We start from the raw sequence: 21,967 nt of genomic DNA on the forward strand, positions 1-21,967 counted from the left end.
CGAACTTTGTTAGACTGAGAAAAAACAGGTCTACGTTAACAACATATACATCATGGTATTAACGGTGTCATTGGGCTTCGCGCTAAGTGCGCGGCCCAATAGCAAAAAAAGTATCATTAAATACAAGCATTTGCATAAGAGCGAAATGAAGTTAATCTGATAGTGAAAATATTCATTGATTGATTGAGGTTTTGAATCCGTTACACATAGGCAAACTAAAAGTAGCTCCTTTGAAATAAACCAATAGAGGGGAGGCTGTGTACATAGTTATTAGCGGTAATTATGAGGATTTTAACTTGAACAAGTTGAAAGGCATTTGTCTTGCTACTTTATTTCGCAAGTTTTTTTTAAAAGTAGCGGGATATTTCCAGGGAACAAATGCTCAAATGCACTATTTAAGATCTTGTAAATAGTTCAATTGCTTGTAATATAATTTGAAGACTGAGTGACGTTACATTTTCCTCAGAATTTCCCCCAAATTTTCATTAGAACTTCTTCAAAGTTTGGAAAGTGGAGCCAATATAACCTTAAGGTTACTGTATCGACAAGTGGTACTTGGTATTATTTTGCAATCATATATGATTTGTAATTATATATAATTACAAAACAATTATAATATAACTATAATATGCACGTGAGTAAAAGTCTATAAGGTGTCCTCAGGTTTTTTGGCATTTGTAAAAGGCTTTGTGGCATACATATGTTCTAAAATGTCTATAGGATTTGGGGAAACCTTATGAGCTCTGAGGAACTTGTTTACATTTTAAAGGAAGACTACAGATGAATAGTCTTTGCCATATCAAACCTTCTAGACTTCTTGAAATAGTTCCCGTGCAATTAGATGTAACTGACTGCATTGATTACCGAAAACATCTACAAACTACTTGCTAGTCGTATTAGTGTTTTCGTACTTTCTTGTTACTGACATTCTTTACGTTACTTAAGATGATTATAAATGTTGTTATAATATCCACAAATCAAATTGCAGTTAACAAGCGAATTACTCTAGTAATAGCGCTCGGTTTTAAATTTTTACGGTTTTCAGTTATGCTTATACATAGCTGCATATCCATTCATCACCATTTACCACTTGAATGTTTTTGTTTTTCACCTGAATTTAAAGTCTAATAAATCTTATGTCAAGAAATTTAAGAGCTGCAACCAACTATTCACTTTTTACTGAGCGTCTTGCACCAGCGAATAATGAGCGAAACACAATTCCTGAATTCCGCTACTGAAACAGATTCTAACTTCAAATCTCCCCATTTAAGCACAAGTTGCTCCCATTTGCCCGTCAAATTCACCATCTATGAACCGGACCCAGAAGACTCAGATGATTCCCATCGCCTAGCTCAAGTATCTATATCGAATAATATGGTTGATACGAAAGCTATTGGCGACCCGTTCGACGATAATGAAGGTAAACGCTCGGTTATGTCAAGTGTCCTTGGACCTTATGTTCTCAAAAACACTCTAAGCAATTCATTCGCCTCCATACCCAATCACATAAGATCTGGAGAATATAAAGTAAGTAGAGCATTTTTCTTCAACATTTGAAATTGTGATTATTTATGCTATTCATTGTAATGACATAAGCTTTGTAAATTTATAAACCAAGAGGTGTTATTTCTGCACGCCGTATAGTAATGAAAGTCATTAGATTTTTCATCATCAGGTTTCAGTTTCGGACCCTGTTTCACTCGTTTTTAATGGGTAGTTCCGTTGAGTTTTATAAAATTATTATGGCTTGAAGACTTATACAAACCAATGGGCTGTATTAGTTCCATTTGTCCAGTATAATTTACGTAGATGATAGGATTAGTAGCGTTGGCAAGTGGCTGCATTAATTTGGAAACTCTAGAATGCAAATGATCAAATTCACTAAGATTATGAAGGGAAGTAAAATCCATGTTTTGCAATCCAGTTTACTTCATGAGAGGATATCCTGATATTTATTGTGCTGTTGTGAGTGTGTAGATAGTTTTCACCATAGTGTCAGCATACTCTATTTCTTTCCTTTCTAAACATTATTGGATTCCAGTATAAATTAAGAATGCATGCTGGAAAATTAACATAACCAGAAGGTAATTGCTTCACATTCTCTCTTTATTTTAGACATCATTTCATTTATTATGAATTGTATTTCTATTTAGAATTTTATGTAATTTAGGATATCACTCGTTTAATTTTCTAACGTTCGCCGTTACTAAGTGAAATAATTTTTTTTCACAAGAAACTGTCCACATCCAAGTTTTGCGTGCCCTGCTTTTTTTCATACTTTTAAGTTTCAATACATTCTAGCAGGTATGACCTAAACTGTGATTGAGTTCAGCCAATATGTTTATCATTTACATATAAAATATTACTTAACTCTGATACATCCCGACCGTTGTTGCTACCTTGACGTTTTGTCTGATGATTTGGTACATATTAATTCAAGCATCCCGAACATACATTTTGGTTGATAGCACTCAAAAATCCATGTTTCTTTGCCTCTTACACATTATCAGCAAACAGTTATCCGACGTATGATGTTCGTCTATATCTACAACTTCTGAATTATCAACTAAGTTTAAAAATATGTCGCAGAAGTCATCTACTTCTTTATGTCATTGTTACATAGTTTATTAGCGGCACATGACTAAGTCGTGTCTCATACTTCACCCCTGATGAGCAAGATCTGGGTTTTTCCATGCAATTCATTATACGTTGCGTATAGATGTAAATTTTCGAGCTGTATTGGACTAATTGGGATAGTGATTAAACTGCTTAAATGCTAAAAACTCGAAGCTAAAGTTTACAATTTTTGTCATGATAACATATTGAGTTTCATTCAGGCATACTGCTCAGTCAGTTCAATTTACTATTAGTGTTACCATTAATATTCCAGTCTGACAGCAGTATACTTTAATTCGAACCAGCGGTTATGGGCTTTTAGGCGTGTTATGATTCCCCTTATTACGGCCGACCTACTCTTATTGCTTAGTACTCTTAGACACCACTTCACTCGACAAGTTCCCAAATCAGAACATGGTTAAGCAGGAACGTAGTTATATTCCAAATAACGAGGTTGAATGGGAGTAGAATCACAGTAAGTAAAACGTTAGTATATTTATGGTTTTTAACATGATAATATTTTAGAATCTTCTCCAAGTATAAGTATTGCATATCTCTGGCTAAGAAGTAATGAGTTAGCGTTGTCGAACACAATCCTACACGGAATATGCTTTATTCCAATCTATATCTCGCTAACACGTAGCCGTTTTAAAAACCTTAAAACCTTTCTGCTAATAGTCCCATTTATAGTAGCCTGTTTGTCAACACGTAGAAACTACTTCCTGTAGATCAGGTATCCAGTTCGTTAAGTGGCATGCTGTCCTTCATTTTGATACCTGGTGCCTAACCTCAAGATTCGACGTTTTTCTTCGATAACTGGAAACTGTAACATTCCTTTAACTCTGAGTTTGTTCGAATTCCGAGTTAAAATGCTGTAGATGGGAAGTGGGCATAAATCAACTGGCGGAATTATCTCATGGATATCGTCACCAGTTTACCAGATTGAACAGAACAGCCTCGGCTACCACAGACGGCTTATATATATATATATATATATATATATATATATATATATATATATGATTATCACCGTAATTTGTGATTCGTTTCTGTTGCTGTCATGGACTAGGAAGTTGACTGTACGTCTCATTGACGTGAATATAAGCCTCAAATATTAATTCATTGCACGAGTTTTTAATAGAATGGAATACTGGAGATCATGTGAATGTTTATCTGGTATGTATGATAATTATATCTCACAGAATTAATTTCGTGATATAGCAGTTTTTACATGTTTGTTTATAGTACTATATTTCGTGTTCTTTCCGTCCTTTTCTGTTCTAAATAACATATGTAAATGTTCTTTTCCCGTGATGATTAAAAGGTCAATTAAGATAAATTAAGGCCATGCCTTAAACTTTTAATTCCAGGTCAATACTAATAACGTGGTCTTATACTATATATATAAACCACTTGTTTTGAATGCTAGCAGTTATTTATATTTTACAACTGAATAAGTGCGCTATCATTGTTCACCTTAAGTATGACAATTTGTTATTGTATGTTACAAACAACTTTATTGATTATGTACAAGTAGAATTACCTAAGTAAAATGTATTGTCTTAGTTAACAACCATCTTGCTTTCATTACTGTCGTCATCCTATGAGAGTCTTTGTACTGTAGCGTGGCATCGAGTCGCAGTCGACTATGATCACCACTACAAGAAGATCGCGTACCAGATATCAGAAGGCGATTGGAAGTTGTAGCGATATATATTTGTTGGCGATCCCGTGGTATCGAAAGAATACCGAGATCGTGCCAAAAGAGTACAAACGGAATCACTGAGCAAACGTAAGTGCGTGTAAGGTTACAATCAAAGGAAGGAAGAATGTCTTTAGTACAGTTAAATAAACAAATACAGTAAAACAATCACTGGTACAATTGGTTATAATAATTGTTTCCATTAAACCAATCGCGTTCTCTTGATAAAAGTAGGTCACTACAGTACTGTGTTGTTTAGTGTACAAGCATAGTGGCTGGCGATGTCAGTCGGTCAATGTTCTTGGTAGCATATCAAACAGATTTACAATTAGACACAGTTAATACGCCGATTTACGACATTGTCAGTATTTTCGATTAATTCACACGATATTCTATGTGGTCAACTTTCGAGATGTAAGTTCGTGACTGATAAGCCTGCTACTGGAAATGCTTATTAATAACTTCCTAACCGCATCCTACAACCCCAGACTACTTCTGTACGTTAAGTCGAACAAAAGATAAAATAAGTGTAAGGGCTTTATTCGAAGACTAGTTTGTGTACAGAAAATCGAGAGTATTTATAAAGTAGCATGTGTTCTTGGTCTTTTAGAAATTTCTAGAAAAATAATATAGTAATGGTATAATTAATTATCCAATCAAAAACGTAACATGTAATCGCCCATTTTCTACATATTTCTGAGAAGCAGAGAATAATGGGCGAATACATGTTACGTTTTTGATTGGATAATTAATTATACCATTACTATATTATTTTTCTAGAAATTTCTAAAAGACCAAGAACACATGCTACTTTATAAATACTCTCGATTTTCTGTACACAAACTAGTCTTCGAATTAAGCCCTTACACTCCACTTCTTTTCTCTTTTGTTCAATTATCGACTTAGAATACGCAGATATAGTGCTGTTTAGTGAAGACGCTGATAAAATGCAGAGTCTTTTGGTAACACTGAGCAACAATGTCAGAATGTTCGGGATGCGCTTCTCCCCTCTAAGTGTGAATTTTTGCTTCAGAACTGGCCTGTATCAACATCTGAACTAAGGATAGGGAGTGAAGTAGTCGAACGCGTTGACAACACTTATCTTGGAAGTCTGACGAGCCTAAATGGGTTGGTGTCTGACGAAATCTCAGCACGGATTCAGAAAGTTCATTTGGCTTTTACCAACTTACGTCACCTATGGCGAAGGTGAGATATCCGTCTATCAATTAAGGGACGAGTATACTGCGCAGCAGTTCGTTCTGTTCTACTTTACGGCTGCGAAACATGGCCATTAAGAGTAGAAGATACTCGTAAGCTACTAGTGTTTGACCGCAGATGCCTTAGAAATATTGCTTGCATCTACTGGGTTCACTGGGTAAGTAATAGTGAGGTTAGACTTAGGGTATTAGGGAATGATAGTAAATCAGTTGATGAGGTTGTAAATCTTCATCGACTGAGATGGTTGGGCCACGTGTTACGTATGCCTGAACACGAATTACCACGACGCGCAATGCTGACTAGTGTTGGGGATGGTTGGAAGAAAGTTAGGGGAAGCCAAACCAAAACGTGGCATCAATGCTTGAAGTCACTAAATTCTAGTCTGAGCCATGTTGGTAGATGCAAACTACTTGGTTGGGGTCCGCGTGACTATCGTAACCAATGGTTGGAGACTGTGAGTGACATGTATTATTATTTATTTATTTTAACACATAGATATTGGTACAAGGAGGCACCAAATACATATGCGCCACACAAGTCACTTCATTGGTGTGAGGGCTGTGATACTACCCGGGTGCCCAAATCGAAGCAGGTGGTTTTCTTAGGGGGTCACACCCGGAGCCTTCGACCTGAAAGTCTGATCTACAAGGCAGTGAAGCATCGTAAGGAGATGCAGTCCCATCGTAGCCGGTGACCCACGATTGGTTCCTACGCCATTTGTTCCCTCAGGATTCTGGAGCACATGTGCAACATTGGTTTGGAATGGGGTTTTTCTAACTCCCCTAGGTGGACTCTCCATGTCCACCAACCCGGTTAAAGCGCCGGACGTTCGCTTTTCGTCCTCTCAATTTCGTAAACAACAGTAATGCCATGAGAAGGCAGTGAGTAGGACTTCCCTGGCAGAGGCTATATACGTGTGGTCATGTGAGAGCATTTCGAGAGGGAGAGCGGACTCTCCTCACTCTCGGCCGTACCAGGGCATTTGGGGGCTCAGAATCGATCACAATGGTGTCGGTGTATATACTCTTTGTCTTCCCTTAAACTATGAGATTAAAATCACTTCTTATCTTTCTTTCTACGAACTAATTCTTTCTTCCTGTACTATGTCTTTTTATGCAATCTTCCTTTTATATATTACCACCACTGAACTAACTACTTCTATGAATCCAGTGTTCATGTTGTTGTACTAATGAGGTATGGCAACTTGGACGGATGCACATATGTGTCTGGTCCTACGTTGTAGCTGACTGACTGACTGATTTCTGAGAAGCGTATATTCAATTCTGATTGGGCAAAACATTTTCTGACGTTTTCTGTGTTTGACTTTGATGAAATCTATTTTTTAACTCCCCAACGGTGACTACTCTACTGGTTTCATTTTCTATCTATTAGTCTTTAATGGATACTTGTTTTCACAACCTTTCTATAACTTAGTGTATTTTATTAAAAAGTATTATATTTTATTTTGACAAATTATAAAATTCATATTTATTGTTATTTCTTAATGTTAAGAACAAGCAATATAATACTAGTAAACAATCTTGTCAAAATAATGCAATAAATTCTCTGCTTACATCCAAAACAAGTTTGTCATCATCATCGATAATTGGCTCGCATAAATTACATCAAAGTAGTCAAAATATTCCATTGATTGGTCTGCGCTCCAATTCCAACTTGACTATATCATCATTGTCAACAGTTCAAAGCCGTCATATTGTCGAGTCCAGTTCTACAAGTGCATTATCCAATCAAAATGTTTCAAAGCCAAGTCGATCTCGACCTAGACGTTTTGCAAATCTTTACAGCGTAAGTGTTAAACAGTTAGTTATTTTGTGTTATTATCAATGCCAACTTGTTATTATAATATGTGAATGTGAGAATTATGGTAGTATGATTATATGTAGTCATTTTTTCCCTTATATTTCCAAGTGAAATTTAGCATTTTCGAAATGATAATAAATTCTTCGTTATATAAAGGTGAATTTTCTCATTTTAAACAGTATACTATTCTCTTAATCAATATATTAAACAAAGAGCCAACTATTTCATGTACATGGTTGCATAACTATTCGTTTGTTAGTTTATATTTTATAGATTATCACTGTAATGTATGACTTTTTCACCGATTATGTATTAGTGTAATTTCAATGGACATAAGTTACAGCCATGACGTTTATTCACTCATGTTTGAAGAACTATTAAGGTTGTAGTAAACTTAACATATTATAAGTAGTATATAAATAAGATCTAATCAGTATTCTATCTTATTCTATTACTCATATTTAACAATGATAAATTCAATATTGATTTCAGTGGCACAAGAATCGTCCAAAAAAATTTTAATTCTTCCAAAGAAGGACTAGCAGCTTAAGGCCTACACATATGGACAAATTCAAATAGTATTAATAGGAGATGGAATACAATTAGCTGTCCCATAGCAACTAATAATTAATAAATAAACCTGAACTTCTTATTCCATCTTATTTATTACTTATTATCTTAATAAAAACAATTACATTCAACTGTTCTAAGTAGTTGTTTTATCTGAATATATTAAACAATTAACTGGAACAATAAAAATAACACAAACATCTATACCTTCATTTTTATTCTGTTTATTTGTCTTCATTTTATACATGCTGTGACATATTTGATTCATATCATATATAAAATTTGTATATTTTCTTGAGAATTCACCGACCAGAGGCAATATGTAATGAATGAAATTTCTCACACTTCAGATCCACTTGCGAATATACACAATCTGTTATATTAACATGTCTCTTACACACTATAGCAAATACCTACTTTGAACATTGTTAATGTCGATTGGATGACCTATTTAGTACAAAATTGACCGGAGAACTATGTACGTATTTATATTCGATAATTTTGTTGTTTCATTATATTTCCTGGAAAAGTCAGTCAGTAACAACGTAGAACTTCGTAAGTACGTACATCAGTTTGAGTTGTCATATCACATTAGCACAGAGATGCAGTTGCCGATTCAAATCCCGCAGTGGTAGAGGTAGTAAGAGTATAAGCAGTAATCGGAAAGATTAGGGTTTGAAGATGTTATTCAAGGAGTATAATACAGTGAAATAAATTTGGAAAGAGAGAAAAAAGGGACATGACAAATTCAGAAGATTAGAATTTGGGAGAACACAAAGAGTGGATGCACCTGCGCCATTGCAAACGATTTTGAGCTTTGTCATTCAAGGTCTCTAACCATCGGTTGCTATCGTCTCGCGGATCCCAACCAGGTAGTTTATACCTACCAACATGGCTCAGTCCACTTGTCAGTGACTTCATGGATTTGTGCCATGTTTCGGTTTAGCCTCCCCTAGTTTTCTTCGAACCTGCTCCTACACCAGAAAACATCGCACGTCGGGGCAGTCGGTCGTTGGGCACACGTAACACATGTTCCAGCCATCTTAACTGATGCAGTTTTACTACTACATCAATTGATTTGCCATCCTTACCTAGTACCCGTTTCCTAACAACTGAGTTACTTACTTGATGGCCCCAAGATATACGAGCAATGTTTCGAAGACACGTATGATCGAATACTAGTAACCTACGAATATCCTCTACTCTTACCGGCCATGTTTCACTGCCATAGAGTGAGGTAGAACGAACTGCTGTGCATTAAACCCATCCTTTGGCTGGTAGACGGATATCTCGCCTACGCCATAAATGACGCAAGTTGGTAAAAGCTAGTCGAGCCTTCTGTATCTGTGCTGAGATTTCGTCACACACCAGACCACAAGGGTTGATGAGACTTCCAAGATAAGTGAAGCGGTCGACAGGCTCAACTACTTCATTCCCTATCACTAGTTCGGGTGTCGATGCAACCCAATCCTGAAGCAAGATTTCGCATTTCGAGGGGGAGAATCGCATCCCGAACATGCTTGCATTGTTGCTTAGAGTGGTCAGAATACTCTGCATTTTGTCAGCATCTTCATTAAATAGGACTATGTCATCGGCATATTCTAAGTCAAAAAGTAAATCTCCTGGTAAAAGTTCAACTCTTGGAAATTCAGATGAGGAAAGTGTCATCTCTAAAAGCACATCAACGACAAATTTAAACAATAATGGAGAGAGTGGACAGCCCTGACGAACACCACTTGATGTAATCAATTCTGATGACAGTTCACCATAAGCTCTCATTCGGTCAGTTGTGTTCGAGTAGAGAGCCTTTATAAGGTTAATGTTCTTCCTTGGTACTCCTTTCAGTGACAAACACTGCCAAAGAACCTCACGATCAACAGAGTCGAATGCCGCCCTAAGGTCGAGAAATAATACTATTGCGGGACGTCTGAATGTGTGTCTATGTTCTAGGACCTGACGTAGTGTGAATATCTGGTCTATACCTCCACGTCCAGGTCGTAAACCAGCCTGGCTTTCTCTAGTCTGCTCTTCACGAACTTTGGTAAGGCGTCGAAGTATTATTGAAGTCATTATTTTAGACACTGATAGTCAAATTGATTTTTTTCCTTTCTTATAAAGTGGCACACTTAGTGATTGAGACCAGTCAGATGGGATTACGTCCAGTTCTCAGATTCTACCTAAGACCCCAGTCAATCTCACTACTAATACTGGATCGCTCTCCTTAGAAATCTCAGGGGAAAACCTGTCAGGGCCTGTTGCTCTCCCTCACTTCAGATTTCCTGTAGCTTTTTTCCTCTGTCTTTTCCATGTCTTTTGCTTTCGCTACCCACCACTATACGGGACCATTGCATAGGCTTCTTATCAACCTGCGCCTATGCTGATTCCACTCTTCGTCATGCTCAGAGCCAGATAGGATGAGTTTTCGGGCATCTATCAGTGCGGTCGATGCTGCTGAGATCCAGTATTTCTCCCTGACCTTATGGCTTACCGTACTAACAGATACCATTGCTGTTTTCACAGCTTTTCGGATATCATTCCATGCTGCATCGGGGTGGGCATCACTTACATGGCTGCCTAACTGTTTTCCTAGTTGTTCCTGAAATATACTCTTAGCTTGACTATCATTAAGTAGGCCCCTAAGAAGTTTCCTTGCAGCGTCTTTCCTACGTCCAGTAAGACGCAGACAAATACGCGCTCATACTAGAGCATAATCTGAATTTCCTAGAAAAAGCTTAGACCAGATTGCCAGGCGAAAACTTTGGAATTACTACGTATTCATTCGGTGAGATTTTACAAATACCTTCTTCCTCTTTAATGTCTTAAATTATTTACGTATGAAGGGAGGTCATTAACAGACCTATCAGTCTCGCGCTAAGCGCTTAACCAACTTGACCACTGAGCCGGCATCCTGTGGTGTTAATGTCTAGCTTCAACCAATCCACGAAGTTGCGCTACCGTATACCATTGTCTTCAGTGAGCTGATATCTCACAACAGACCTGGTTGAACTCCACTGGTCATGGCTTCTCACTAGAACTCCCTTATTTATTTGAACAGTTAGTTATTCAGTATGTACAGATCATCTTTTTAAATAAGAATATTGCTAAATTGTAGTTTTTCAACTGCATTGTTTATTTATCATTTAACAGCTGAGCAATAGATGGAGTGGATTTAATAGTATCAATGGTTATAATTTATAGGATTTCTCAGACATACCAAACATATATACATTCAGAAAAAATAATACAGTATTTGACAAGTTCAATTCACTGCAAATCACTCTACATATCATACCTATACATTGATAAATAGATACATTTAGATCTATAAAACTTGTGCTACATGTAAGTGATTTTCATCAGTAACAACCTACTTGAATCAAAAGCTAAATGATGGTCTTTAATTTTCATTCTCCGTGGCTATATACATGGCTTTGTCTCAATGTGTTACACAGACATTTGACCTTGTAAAATTTAACTGTAAACTAATCCTTTTTCCAATTTAGAAAATAAATATTTACAAAAAGGTTTTTTGTTTAGGCTTATTCAGAACAAACTGTTCATATCTTACTACCTCTTGGTAAACATTTATTTCAGATTCATGAAATAGTGGGTCATCTTAAACCTTTTTTGGAAAAAAATTATTTTTCATAACATGTTAGTATTATCTTATTTTTAGATTCTGTAACTATATATATATATATATATATATATATATATATATATATATATATATATATATATATATATATAATCTCTCATTTTGTTTTGACTCAACCTTGAAGTGTTTGTTCACAAAATACGCCTAAATAAATTATCATATTCTTCTGTATTTGTAACTTTAAGAAAATACATTAGATTTAATGAAATTCAAAACAAAATATAAGTCTAAACACAATATGCATACTTTTAGACAATAACCAGAACTAGTTTATATAAAATGAGAAATATAAATGTTTATCTAAAGTTTACGTAAGTAATTTCTCAATATAGGACTTTTTTGCAAATATCTGTGTATTTTTGTAAGCAATGATGGATAGTGGCTAGCAGTGGAATACAGGATGCGCGTTTCGTCCTATTTGGGACTCGTCAGCTGGATGTGCCTGCATCTACGAGTTGATGTTCACTCTGGGACTCGAACCCATTATCATTCGCTTCAAACGTCATCGCGTTATCCACTTAGCTACTGAGTCCTGATAGCCACAGACTGATCAATTGCAGTCTTAAACCTCAATGCGAAGATACAAGCCAAATAATACCAAGTATATCTGTGTATTGCTTTAAAAATAATTCATTAACTTAACTGAAAATTATTCTTATCATTGCACGTTAAATAACTGTGAAATAAGTATTCTTATAAGTCATCAATTGAACTAACATTTAACTTTTTATTATTGTTTTTTATATTGTGAAACTCTTTTTATTGATTTATAAAACTGAAAAACAAAATGATTTGTTCATGCTAAATTTCACTGTTTGTCTTTTTTGTTTTACCTGTAAAACTATGTATATCATGTGAAGGGGGGTGGGGTGGGAATAGCCAACATGATGGATAAGATTGTATTTGATCAATGAAAAATAAAAAAAAGAAAGAATTCTTTTGTGAAGACATTGTGTTTTTTTATTCATATGAAATTATATTTGAAGAATCATTTCAATTATGTTTGTTTTCTAAATGCAATGGTAATTATTAGGAAACTATGAAAACATTTACCGTAATCATTAGTGATATTTATTACCACTACACTGCTACTTTTATTACCATTATTATTACTTTACTGATATTAGGACTCCTGTGAACAAATCAATTCTTAACGCATAAATATGTTAATATTTACCAAAAGTAATTTTGATTTCACTAAATTGATTGGTTGGTATATAGTTGACGACTGTAAGCAACAAAATAGTAAACTCATTACATTCTGTCTTTTTAAACCCAAAAATAGGGAATTATGTGAATGAAACAGATTAGATTATCCAAGTCATTTTGACAACTTATATGTTTATAAGTATTCTTGGTGAGGTGAATTAAGAGTTTGTAATTGGTGGTTCTTTTATCGTCCGACCATGAACAACAATCATGCCACAATATTACACTTCATGATTTATTTATTAGTGTACACTTTGTTATGGAGTTACTTACTTACTTACTTACGCCTGTTACTCCTCGTGAAGGAGCATAGGCCGCTCACCAGCATTCTCCATCCAACCCTGTCCTGGGCAATCCTTTCTAGCTCCTTCCAGTTGTAATTCATCCTTTTCATATCTGCTTCTATTATCCGACGCAATGTGTTCTTTGGCCTTCCTCTTTTTCGCTTCCCTTCAGGATTCCAAGTTAGGGCTTGCCTCGTGATGCAGTTTGACGATTTACATAATGTATGTCCTATCCATTTCCATCGTCTTTTCCTAATTTCTTCTTCAGCTGGAAGTTGGTTTGTTCTCTCCCACAGAAGGCTATTGCTGATGGTATCCGGCCAATGGATGTTGAGTATCTTGCGTAGACAGCTATTTATAAATACTTGTACTTTCTTGATTGTGGTTGTTGTAGTTCTCCAAGTTTCAGCTCCATACAGTAGAACTAACTGCCTTGACGTTCGTATTGAAGATTCTCACTTTGATATTGGTTGAAAGTTGTTTTGAGTTCCATATGTTCTTCAATTGTAGGAATGCGACCCTTGCTTTGCCGATCCTCGCCTTTACGTCTGCATCTGAACCTCCTTGTCCATCGACGATGCTTCCTAGGTATGTGAAGGATTCTACATCTTCCAGAGTTTCGCCATCAAGAGTGATTGGATTGCTGTTCTCCGCTTTGAATTCAAGGACCTTGGTTTTCCCTTTGTGTATACTGAGGCCTACTGATGCAGAGACTGCTGCTACATTGACTGTCTTTATCTGCATCTGTTCGTGTGTACGCGATAGGAGGGCTAGGTCATCTGCGAAGTCCAGATCGTCTAATTGGTTCTGAGCTGTCCATTGTATGCCGTGTTTTCCTTCAGATGTCGAGGTTTTCATAATCCAGTCGACCACCAGAAGAAAGAGGAAGGGAGAGAGTAAACAGCCTTGTCTGACACCGGTCCTTACTTGGAATGCATCTGTCAGCTGTCCTCCATGCACGACCTTGCACTGTAGTCCGTCGTATGAGTTCCGTATAATATTGACAATCTTCTGAGGAACTCCGTAGTGTCGAAGAAGTTTCCATAATGTCCTCCTATCTACACTGTCGAATGCCTTTTCATAATCAATGAAGTTGATGTATAGTGATGAGTTCCACTCAACTGATTGTCCGACGATGATCCGTAGTGTTGCAATTTGGTCTGTGCACGACCGATCCTTACGGAATCCAGCTTGTTGATCTCGAAGTTGGGCGTCTACTGCATCCTTCATCCGGTTCAGCAACAATATGTTGAAGACTTTCCCTGGTATTGACAGTAGTGTTATGCCTCTGTAGTTTTCACATTTGCTCAGATCTCCTTTCTTTGGAATCTTGACGAGGTGTCCTTCTTTCCAGTCCATCGGCTTGTTATGGAGTTGCTTTATCATTAATTGATTTGTGGTGATCATATGGTGAATAATCTGAAGATCAAATTAAATAAATTGATCAAATGGAATACAAAGTGATTGAAGGAGTTGTGACGGGCGGTGTCCAGAATCTGATGCTGATACATGGTGTACTACGCGCTAACCCCCAGCTGACTACTTGAGTGAGAACACAAGAGTGAGTGAGAAAGTGTATTGGACTACCGAATAAAATGCACAAATACTCATTCATATATATGCCACTCTAATCCTTAGGAAATTTGTCAATTTCTTAGCACTTATCCTTTAGGTCACTTCTGACTGCCATCGATTGACTTTCTCACTAGGATTCTTCTGATTGGCTCTCTTTATCAGAAGGCAGTCCGTTTCTTGCATTATTCCAGCTACTGTCTAAACATAGTGAAGCGTTATCGAGTTACTTAGGCTAGTAATCACAGTGCATCTTAATCCATAAAATTCTATCGGCGCTCTAAGGTTCAGATCGACATAAAATTGGCTTATATATATATATATATATATATATATATATATATATATATATATATATATATATATATATATATATACTTCTGGTGCAGTGTGTTTGTCAAAAGTAGATTCCATGTATTATGATCTATTCCTGATCAACTGATTAGTTATTGGCTCTTATCTTTTTCACTGGTCACGTATTCAATATATTTGTGTTATTAAGGATCCATTTTCAACTGAAGTATTTACCTAATCTGCCTTAGAAATGATTTCAAAACATAGTTATCTTATGCTTACTATTATCAATACCTCACACACAAATCACTTAGGTGTTCCTACCACATTAACAGCAAATACCGAATAGCTTTTGTAATACATTCTAAAACATTTTGGATGCAGGAATAAAATATAATTTATGTAGAAATTTCCAGCTTTTATTTAAACTAAATAACATTCAACTAATCGTTTAATATTTTGGAATTGCATTGAGAAGGGTTGTTAACTTTTAAAAGAAAATGCATATATATTTATCAGTGTTTTAGAATATAGGTCACTTTCTTTTAATATCGTCATATGCTATATAGCGTTTCCTTCATTTTATTTCCTTGCGTACATATACTTATATCCAGTGTTTTATGTAAAATCAATAACTTTACTAATAAATAATATTGTGCTTGAGTATGCATTTCCTTCCTTTCCGCAATGTCTATTTTTTCCTACTAAATATTGTTTCCTTTCTCTTTAGTTTATTTATCCGTTGTTATTGTTCATTTTTCGTAAAATGGTTCTGCTTTGATTTTTACACATCCTCTCTATCAAACTGATCGGAGATTACTTTTAGATCAAAGGTGAACTCGTAAACAAAGATGGATAGTGGCTAGCAGTGGAATCCAAGACGCGCGTTTCGTCCTATTTGGGATTCGTCAGCTGGATGTACCTGCATCTCCGAGTTGATGTTCACTCTGGGACTCGAACCCAGTAACATTCGCTTCAATATTGAGGAATACGCACAGTATGCACATATGCCAATAACAGACTGATCAATTGCAGTCTTAAACCTCAATGGGAAGATGCAAGCAAAACAATACCAAGTGAATGTGAACTCGTAAAGTTTAATAATATTGACCAAATGTTCTTTAAAAATCCGATTTATGTACTCATTGCAAAAAAGTAAGGACTGTTGTTTACTATCTGAAATCGAAGTTGTGGAACAGTGTAGGTTTTCAAAACTATGATCCAATTTTGTGAAAACCAAGTACTTCGACTAATCAGTGACAACAAACTTTGGTTGACATGGCTTAGAATCGTTCACAATTGTCCAGATGTATTCATTTTTATTTTCCTCTCGATCTTGAATGTCCCGTCCATTCTGGGTTTTTTTTAGTTTTATTCCTAATATTTAGTCTTGTTTTTATTTTTGTTCTAACTTCATTATCTCAATTATTTCGACAATTTATCTTGTTAGTTTCATTTTATTGTGTTTATGTAGTATGACAACTTTGGCCAATACGTGTCTTTGCCAGACTCTATGTTAATAATGACTGATTGAATATGCAAGTATTATATTCTTCAGTTTGTATAACTCAAACCATGTTAGTTCTTTTTTTGGAAAGAATCAACTGCATATATCTGACCAATAACACTTCCTATAACAACTGTAACAAAAATGCACTAAAAGAAAACTTGCCAAATCATATGGGTATAATTTAACTTTTCATTGTCTGTTAATTAAAATGGAAAAATATCTATCATATTTTTATGAATTCTCTCTAAATACTACTAATGTCAAGTATCACTCCAACCTATCGTGTGTATACAAAAGCGGTACTTGGTAATATTTTATTTGCCAGTTCTACCCTCTACATAATCTTATTTTACCCGTCCATTACTTTCAACTCATCTCGTTCAATTTATCTTAACTGTGTCACTTTATCATACAGTTGCGTGTTATTATTATTATTACTACTATTGTTCTCCTGAAAGTTTCCTCCCCTAGTTGTTATAGTTAGTTTTCAGCTTTGAAATGCACTGCAGTCATAAGTATACTGTTGAGTATCGCTTTTGTGTTATATTCTGGTAGTATGTTTGTACCTGATGCGAATCATCGGATCGGAAAATGTCAATCCTGTTTTTTTTAATTTTATCATTCTTGATCTATTGAAAGCATGACATTACACGTCACTGTAATGTCTACTTTACGCTAATTTTTCCGCTTTTTAATTATAAGTAGCTTTTTTACTTGTGAGTAGTACATTATTATTTCAGCAAAAAGTTAATTCCAGGACTAAATTCAGAATATCATACAGAGCATTTACGGCTATTTGTTTTTCTCATATTGTATCTACTTAGTCAGCGCGATATCTTACTAGTGAATTATTATGTTTATTGTTGATGCAATGAGATGTATTACGAAATTTCATCTATTTCATTTATCTATTTATTTGCATTCATACAGCGAGAGATATTCGTTATGTTTTGTTATTTATTAAATCTGTTATATTTTATTCCATCTGCAAAAACTAATAGAAAATATCGAAGACAAGTTGTTTTGATAATCCTCTGCTTGCTTTTCAATATTAATAAAAATAACCTGTTTAATTTTGAAACCATAAAATTTGAGCTCATAATTTATATGTAGTCGTTCTAGTTTAAATGAGTTTTGTGGTGAAATTGTTAAGTCGATTCCTATCATTTTATTGTTTTGTATTGTGTCGATACGATGTATATTCATTACTGCATACTGTGTAGGAGGTGGTGACTTAGTGGATAAAGCACTTGGTCATCGACTGATAAAGTAGCATATTGGAACCCCTCTCTACCTAATTCGCTTTGAGCGGAAACGTAGTATCACTGACCCTCAATCAGCTATAAACTATTTAGAACCTGAGTCATACGTGTATCGGTTACCTCACATGTTTTTCTGAAAATTCAAGCGAAGCTAAGCAGTGTAAATTAAAACACGTGAATTTAGACTAAAACCCATGATTTACTCGTTAAATGCTGCGCCTAATACGTCCTGTTATATAAACCTCGCTTTAAATTTTTGTTAGAGATTAAAAGTATTAATGTTGCATGCAGGTTGACTAGCGAATTTCGTCTTATAGTTTAGTTAAAATAATAAAAAGTAAGCGTTTGCATTTATTGTGTAGAATTTGTTAAGTCACACCTTTTGGGGGACTTAAAACAGACAGTGATGAAGAGAGAGTATAATGAAGCATTCTACGCCAAGTATCCCAACAGTTCATTTGATGGGTTTCCCATATTGATTAGACTCAATCTGCGATCTCACGAATTTTACAACAGTATAAGCTACCTGGTAAAAGACAGTTAGATTGTTGACATACCCATGATACTTCCTAGGGGGACTTTGATTTCAAATGAAACAATGAACATATGTTTATGCTATATTTATTGGGTGTTATAGTCAGGCACATACTTTCCTCCTATTGAACCTTCTCATTAAAGTCATATCGACGTTAGAAGGTTGAAACTCAATTTCTGTATTCATATAGATACGGTTGTAGAAATTGTACTTTGGTTATCTCAGTTTTCAATATGCAGTATCGCAAAACTTTATTTCTTTTCGCTGTTTCTTAAAATATGTTTCAAAATCTATTTGTCTAATTCAATCTCTACTTACTTTCTTACTATTTTTAGTCAATCACTTTTGTCGCCAGGGTCACATAATGTGTTAAATCGATTTCCCGTTTTCAGAAAATCACTTAGTTTCTCACTGACCACTAATTCTTTGTCTTTCTGACAATGTATTTACGAGACATGACTACCTTACAGTCTGTTAATTCTAAATAACTTGCGTCTATATTACCTGTTGTGTAAGTTGATATTTTCCTCTTGCGTAAACTTTACAAAAGCATATACATTTTTCCCATGTATCTTATAGATTTCTGTTATAACTGAAAGAGAAGAACCCATAAAGGAATTTAAATCACCCTGTTATATTTTATTTAATCCTTGTAAAGTGAGAGAACTGAATACAATAAGTGTGTGATTTGACTGAAGTTTCTGTTAAAAAGCTTGTGTTGGGACATCGTCATTCAATAAGAAAGATTGGTTCAGCGAAGAGTTCTTTTTCGGTGAATTCATTTTCAAAACTGTAAAATCGCAATTATATATACGTATTTTTCAGGATGATAATAATTACATTGATAATGATATTAAACTTCTGTTAGGCATGGTAACAATGAGGTAAAATAAACAAAGGTATTACAAAATTTTTTAATCAGGGCAACTTATGGTAGTTTGATTGTTAAGGGCTTAAATATTCATCATAAAGATAGATAGGGAAATTATCATTGTATGGCTCAGTATGATAAGATAAAATGTTGACATTGAGATGAAATGTAATCAGGGAAATCATAGAAACAGAAATTAACCAGTTGGGGATAGAAGGTTTAAGAAGATGGAAGGGGAAGCAGATGGCTGTAAAGGAAGAAGAGTATGAACAAAATTGCTTCATGGCCAGTCTAGAAATCAACCAACTTAAAACAACTATCAATAACTTCCACTTGTGTAAAAGGTACGTAGATGATATTTTTATCATTTGTGACAAATATGATTTGAATCATCTAAAGAAATCTAATAAATGTCACCCAGCAGTAAATCTCACACCCAAATTTGAAAACAAACCATGTCTAACAGAAGTTTATTATCATTATCATTGTAATTATTATCATCTTGAAAAATAAGTATATAGATTTGCGACTGTACAGTTTTGAAAATGAATTCGCTGAAAAGAGAACTCTTCGCTGAACCAATCTTTCTTGTTTTTACTCAATGGGTGTATTGTGCTTACATTGTCATTCCTCTGAAATATTTCTCTACTGTTAGTTCCTCCATTTTCAAATGGATGGAAAAAGATAATCTAATTCCATCCATCTTTGCTTATAATGCTTGTGACTTAAGGCAATATCTAGACAATCCTCACAGGATGCACATATGCCAGTAAGAGATTAATCAATTGCAGTCCTAAACATCGATGTGAAGATTCAAATAAACAATGCCAAATAAATTCAAACTTCGCCATTATTGCATAAGCTAGTGGTGATCAGGGCTGAGAAGCTAAGTGGATAAAGCGATGGCGTTTGAAGTGGATGGTACTGGGTTCGAGTCCCGGGGTGAATATAAACTCTGGAAGCAGGCATATCCAGCTGATGAGTTCCAAATAGAATGAAACGTTCGTCCTGGATCTCACTGCTAGCCACCATCTATCTTTGCTTATCGAAATATTTGTTACTGATATAATTACCGAAATCCTATGATCTTTCAACATTCAAACAGTGGTTTAAAATTAATGTTCATGGTATATTTTATACATATTTCAGAGCTGATGTCAAACTACCTTGTTCTCCTTCTTTATTTCGTTAAAGATACAATTTGTTTGTAATTATTCCCTTGTGAATACATGTTTTCTAACTCATAACTTATGTTTTGTAATGAATTTTTTATGAATGTTCAGTCGATAGGTAAAATACAGAAACGATTCAAATGAGTAAACTAATAATTTGGTCATGAAGGAGGATACATAAACCTCAGTTGAGCGAATTTCAAGAAGCACAATTAGTATCCGTTTAAGTCGAATATCTCTGTAGATCAAATTAGCATTTATCCATAAAATATCCGGTCATTATTATGTGATAAATGTAGCATTAAAATGGTCATAAAACGACCAATCAGTTCTTAGTTCTGTTTATCATATCATTATTGGTTTATTATCTTTCTTTTTTTTATTCATTTACATGCACTTTCTTATCTTATTGGTCATCAGAACTAATATGTCTACTTTATATTACTCCTATACGATATCTGACTTATGCACTCATATTGTATAGGTATGATTGTTTTATGCGTACACATACGTGTATCTATGTTGGATACAATTAATATAGTTGGTTTACAAATAATAATAATTTCTGTAATATCGACTAGTGTAATTTGATTCAAATTACCAAAACTAATGTTAATAATCACGTTTGTATATCTAAGTAATCTGACATAAATTATTAATCTCATCGAATAGTTAATTAATTTCTAAGGTTTACTTACGGTTTAATTAGTTTTATTCATAATAAAATGCACAACTGTATTGAGTGTATACGTATTATGTGCATATATCTATGTGTGTGTGAGTGAGTGAGTGAGTACAAATGATATGTCATTTTTATATCTGAATTGATCAATGCAAAGTTATCATACGTTTATATATATGCACACATATATATGTATCTATATATGTGTGTGTTTTCACATCAAATATAATCACATAGTGTATATAATATTTCTAATCTCGAGTATTACCACTTTTTTATTTCACACTCCTACATATATGATGAACTATGAAATGATTTAGTCCTTATCCAGGTTAGTGTGTGTGACAATTATATTATAGTATAAATAATATATCCCATAAGATAAATATTTCTCAATTATCATTTTATTTTATACAACCAAATCTATTGATAAATTGAAAACAGAGTAAAAACAATAAAATTTGCAGAATAAGATAAACTTATTATTTTATATTCACCGTTTCTCATTAGTCGCATACTACCTACAATCAGGATTATTAATATATATATGTTAACATACTTTAATCTGTGAAGTTTAGATAAATGTTCGAAACGTATTCGAAATCGTAGTAACCATAAGCATAGCGATACAAAGTATATGAATAAACATATCTGAGATCTATGTGTATTTATGTTGAGAAGTAATAATGCAGGGTAGAATAGATGTTATAGTTACCAGTAATAATAATCATAATAAAAGAGTTTACGTAAATATAATGAAATTAATAAGTGATTAAGTAATCCCTCAACATGATAAAATAAACAAATATGTAAACATCGTTAAGATTATGTAAAAGATTGATATCAATAGACAATAAAATAATATAAAATAGAAATAAAAAGGTTAGGGGACAGGTTTGTTAATAATTAATTACTACAATCTCCACAAAATTCTCATTCTGATTATAATCATGTGCTCACTAGTGATTAGCTTCATGATGGATTTCTAGTG

The 21,967-nt window shown here is 34.5% G+C and overlaps 2 protein-coding genes across 3 annotated transcripts in view; one reads left to right on the forward strand and one right to left on the reverse strand.

Moving 5' to 3' along the window:
- Window positions 1–21,967, forward strand: part of GRAMD1C (Protein Aster-C) — a 66,917-nt gene continuing 44,950 nt past the window's right edge. Inside the window, exons 1-4 of one of the 2 annotated variants that reach the window (XM_051214876.1) lie at window positions 1–551; window positions 596–634; window positions 1,124–1,527; window positions 7,049–7,342. In XM_051214876.1, the coding sequence (XP_051068058.1) occupies window positions 1,204–1,527; window positions 7,049–7,342 (618 nt within the window). In that variant the 5' untranslated portion in view covers window positions 1–551; window positions 596–634; window positions 1,124–1,203. Of the gene's footprint in view, window positions 635–1,123; window positions 1,528–7,048; window positions 7,343–21,967 lie in introns of both variants that reach the window. The other variant, XM_051214875.1, reaches the window with a different exon arrangement.
- Window positions 13,335–21,095, reverse strand: MS3_00006673 (uncharacterized protein). Its single transcript, XM_051214877.1, has 2 exons — window positions 20,993–21,095; window positions 13,335–19,041 (listed from the first exon to the last, which is right to left on the reverse strand). The coding sequence occupies exon 2, from the start codon at window positions 14,483–14,485 to the stop codon at window positions 13,484–13,486; it is 1,002 nt and encodes a 333-aa protein (XP_051068059.1). The 5' UTR covers window positions 14,486–19,041; window positions 20,993–21,095; the 3' UTR covers window positions 13,335–13,483.

Source organism: Schistosoma haematobium, chromosome 2 (genome assembly GCF_000699445.3).
Source record: "Schistosoma haematobium chromosome 2, whole genome shotgun sequence".
NCBI lineage: Eukaryota > Metazoa > Platyhelminthes > Trematoda > Strigeidida > Schistosomatidae > Schistosoma > Schistosoma haematobium.

Excerpts from the sequence above, each read along its gene's own strand:
- MS3_00006673 (XM_051214877.1), bottom strand. The coding sequence starts at position 14,485 with ATGATCACCACAAATCAATTAATGATAAAGCAACTCCATAACAAGCCG.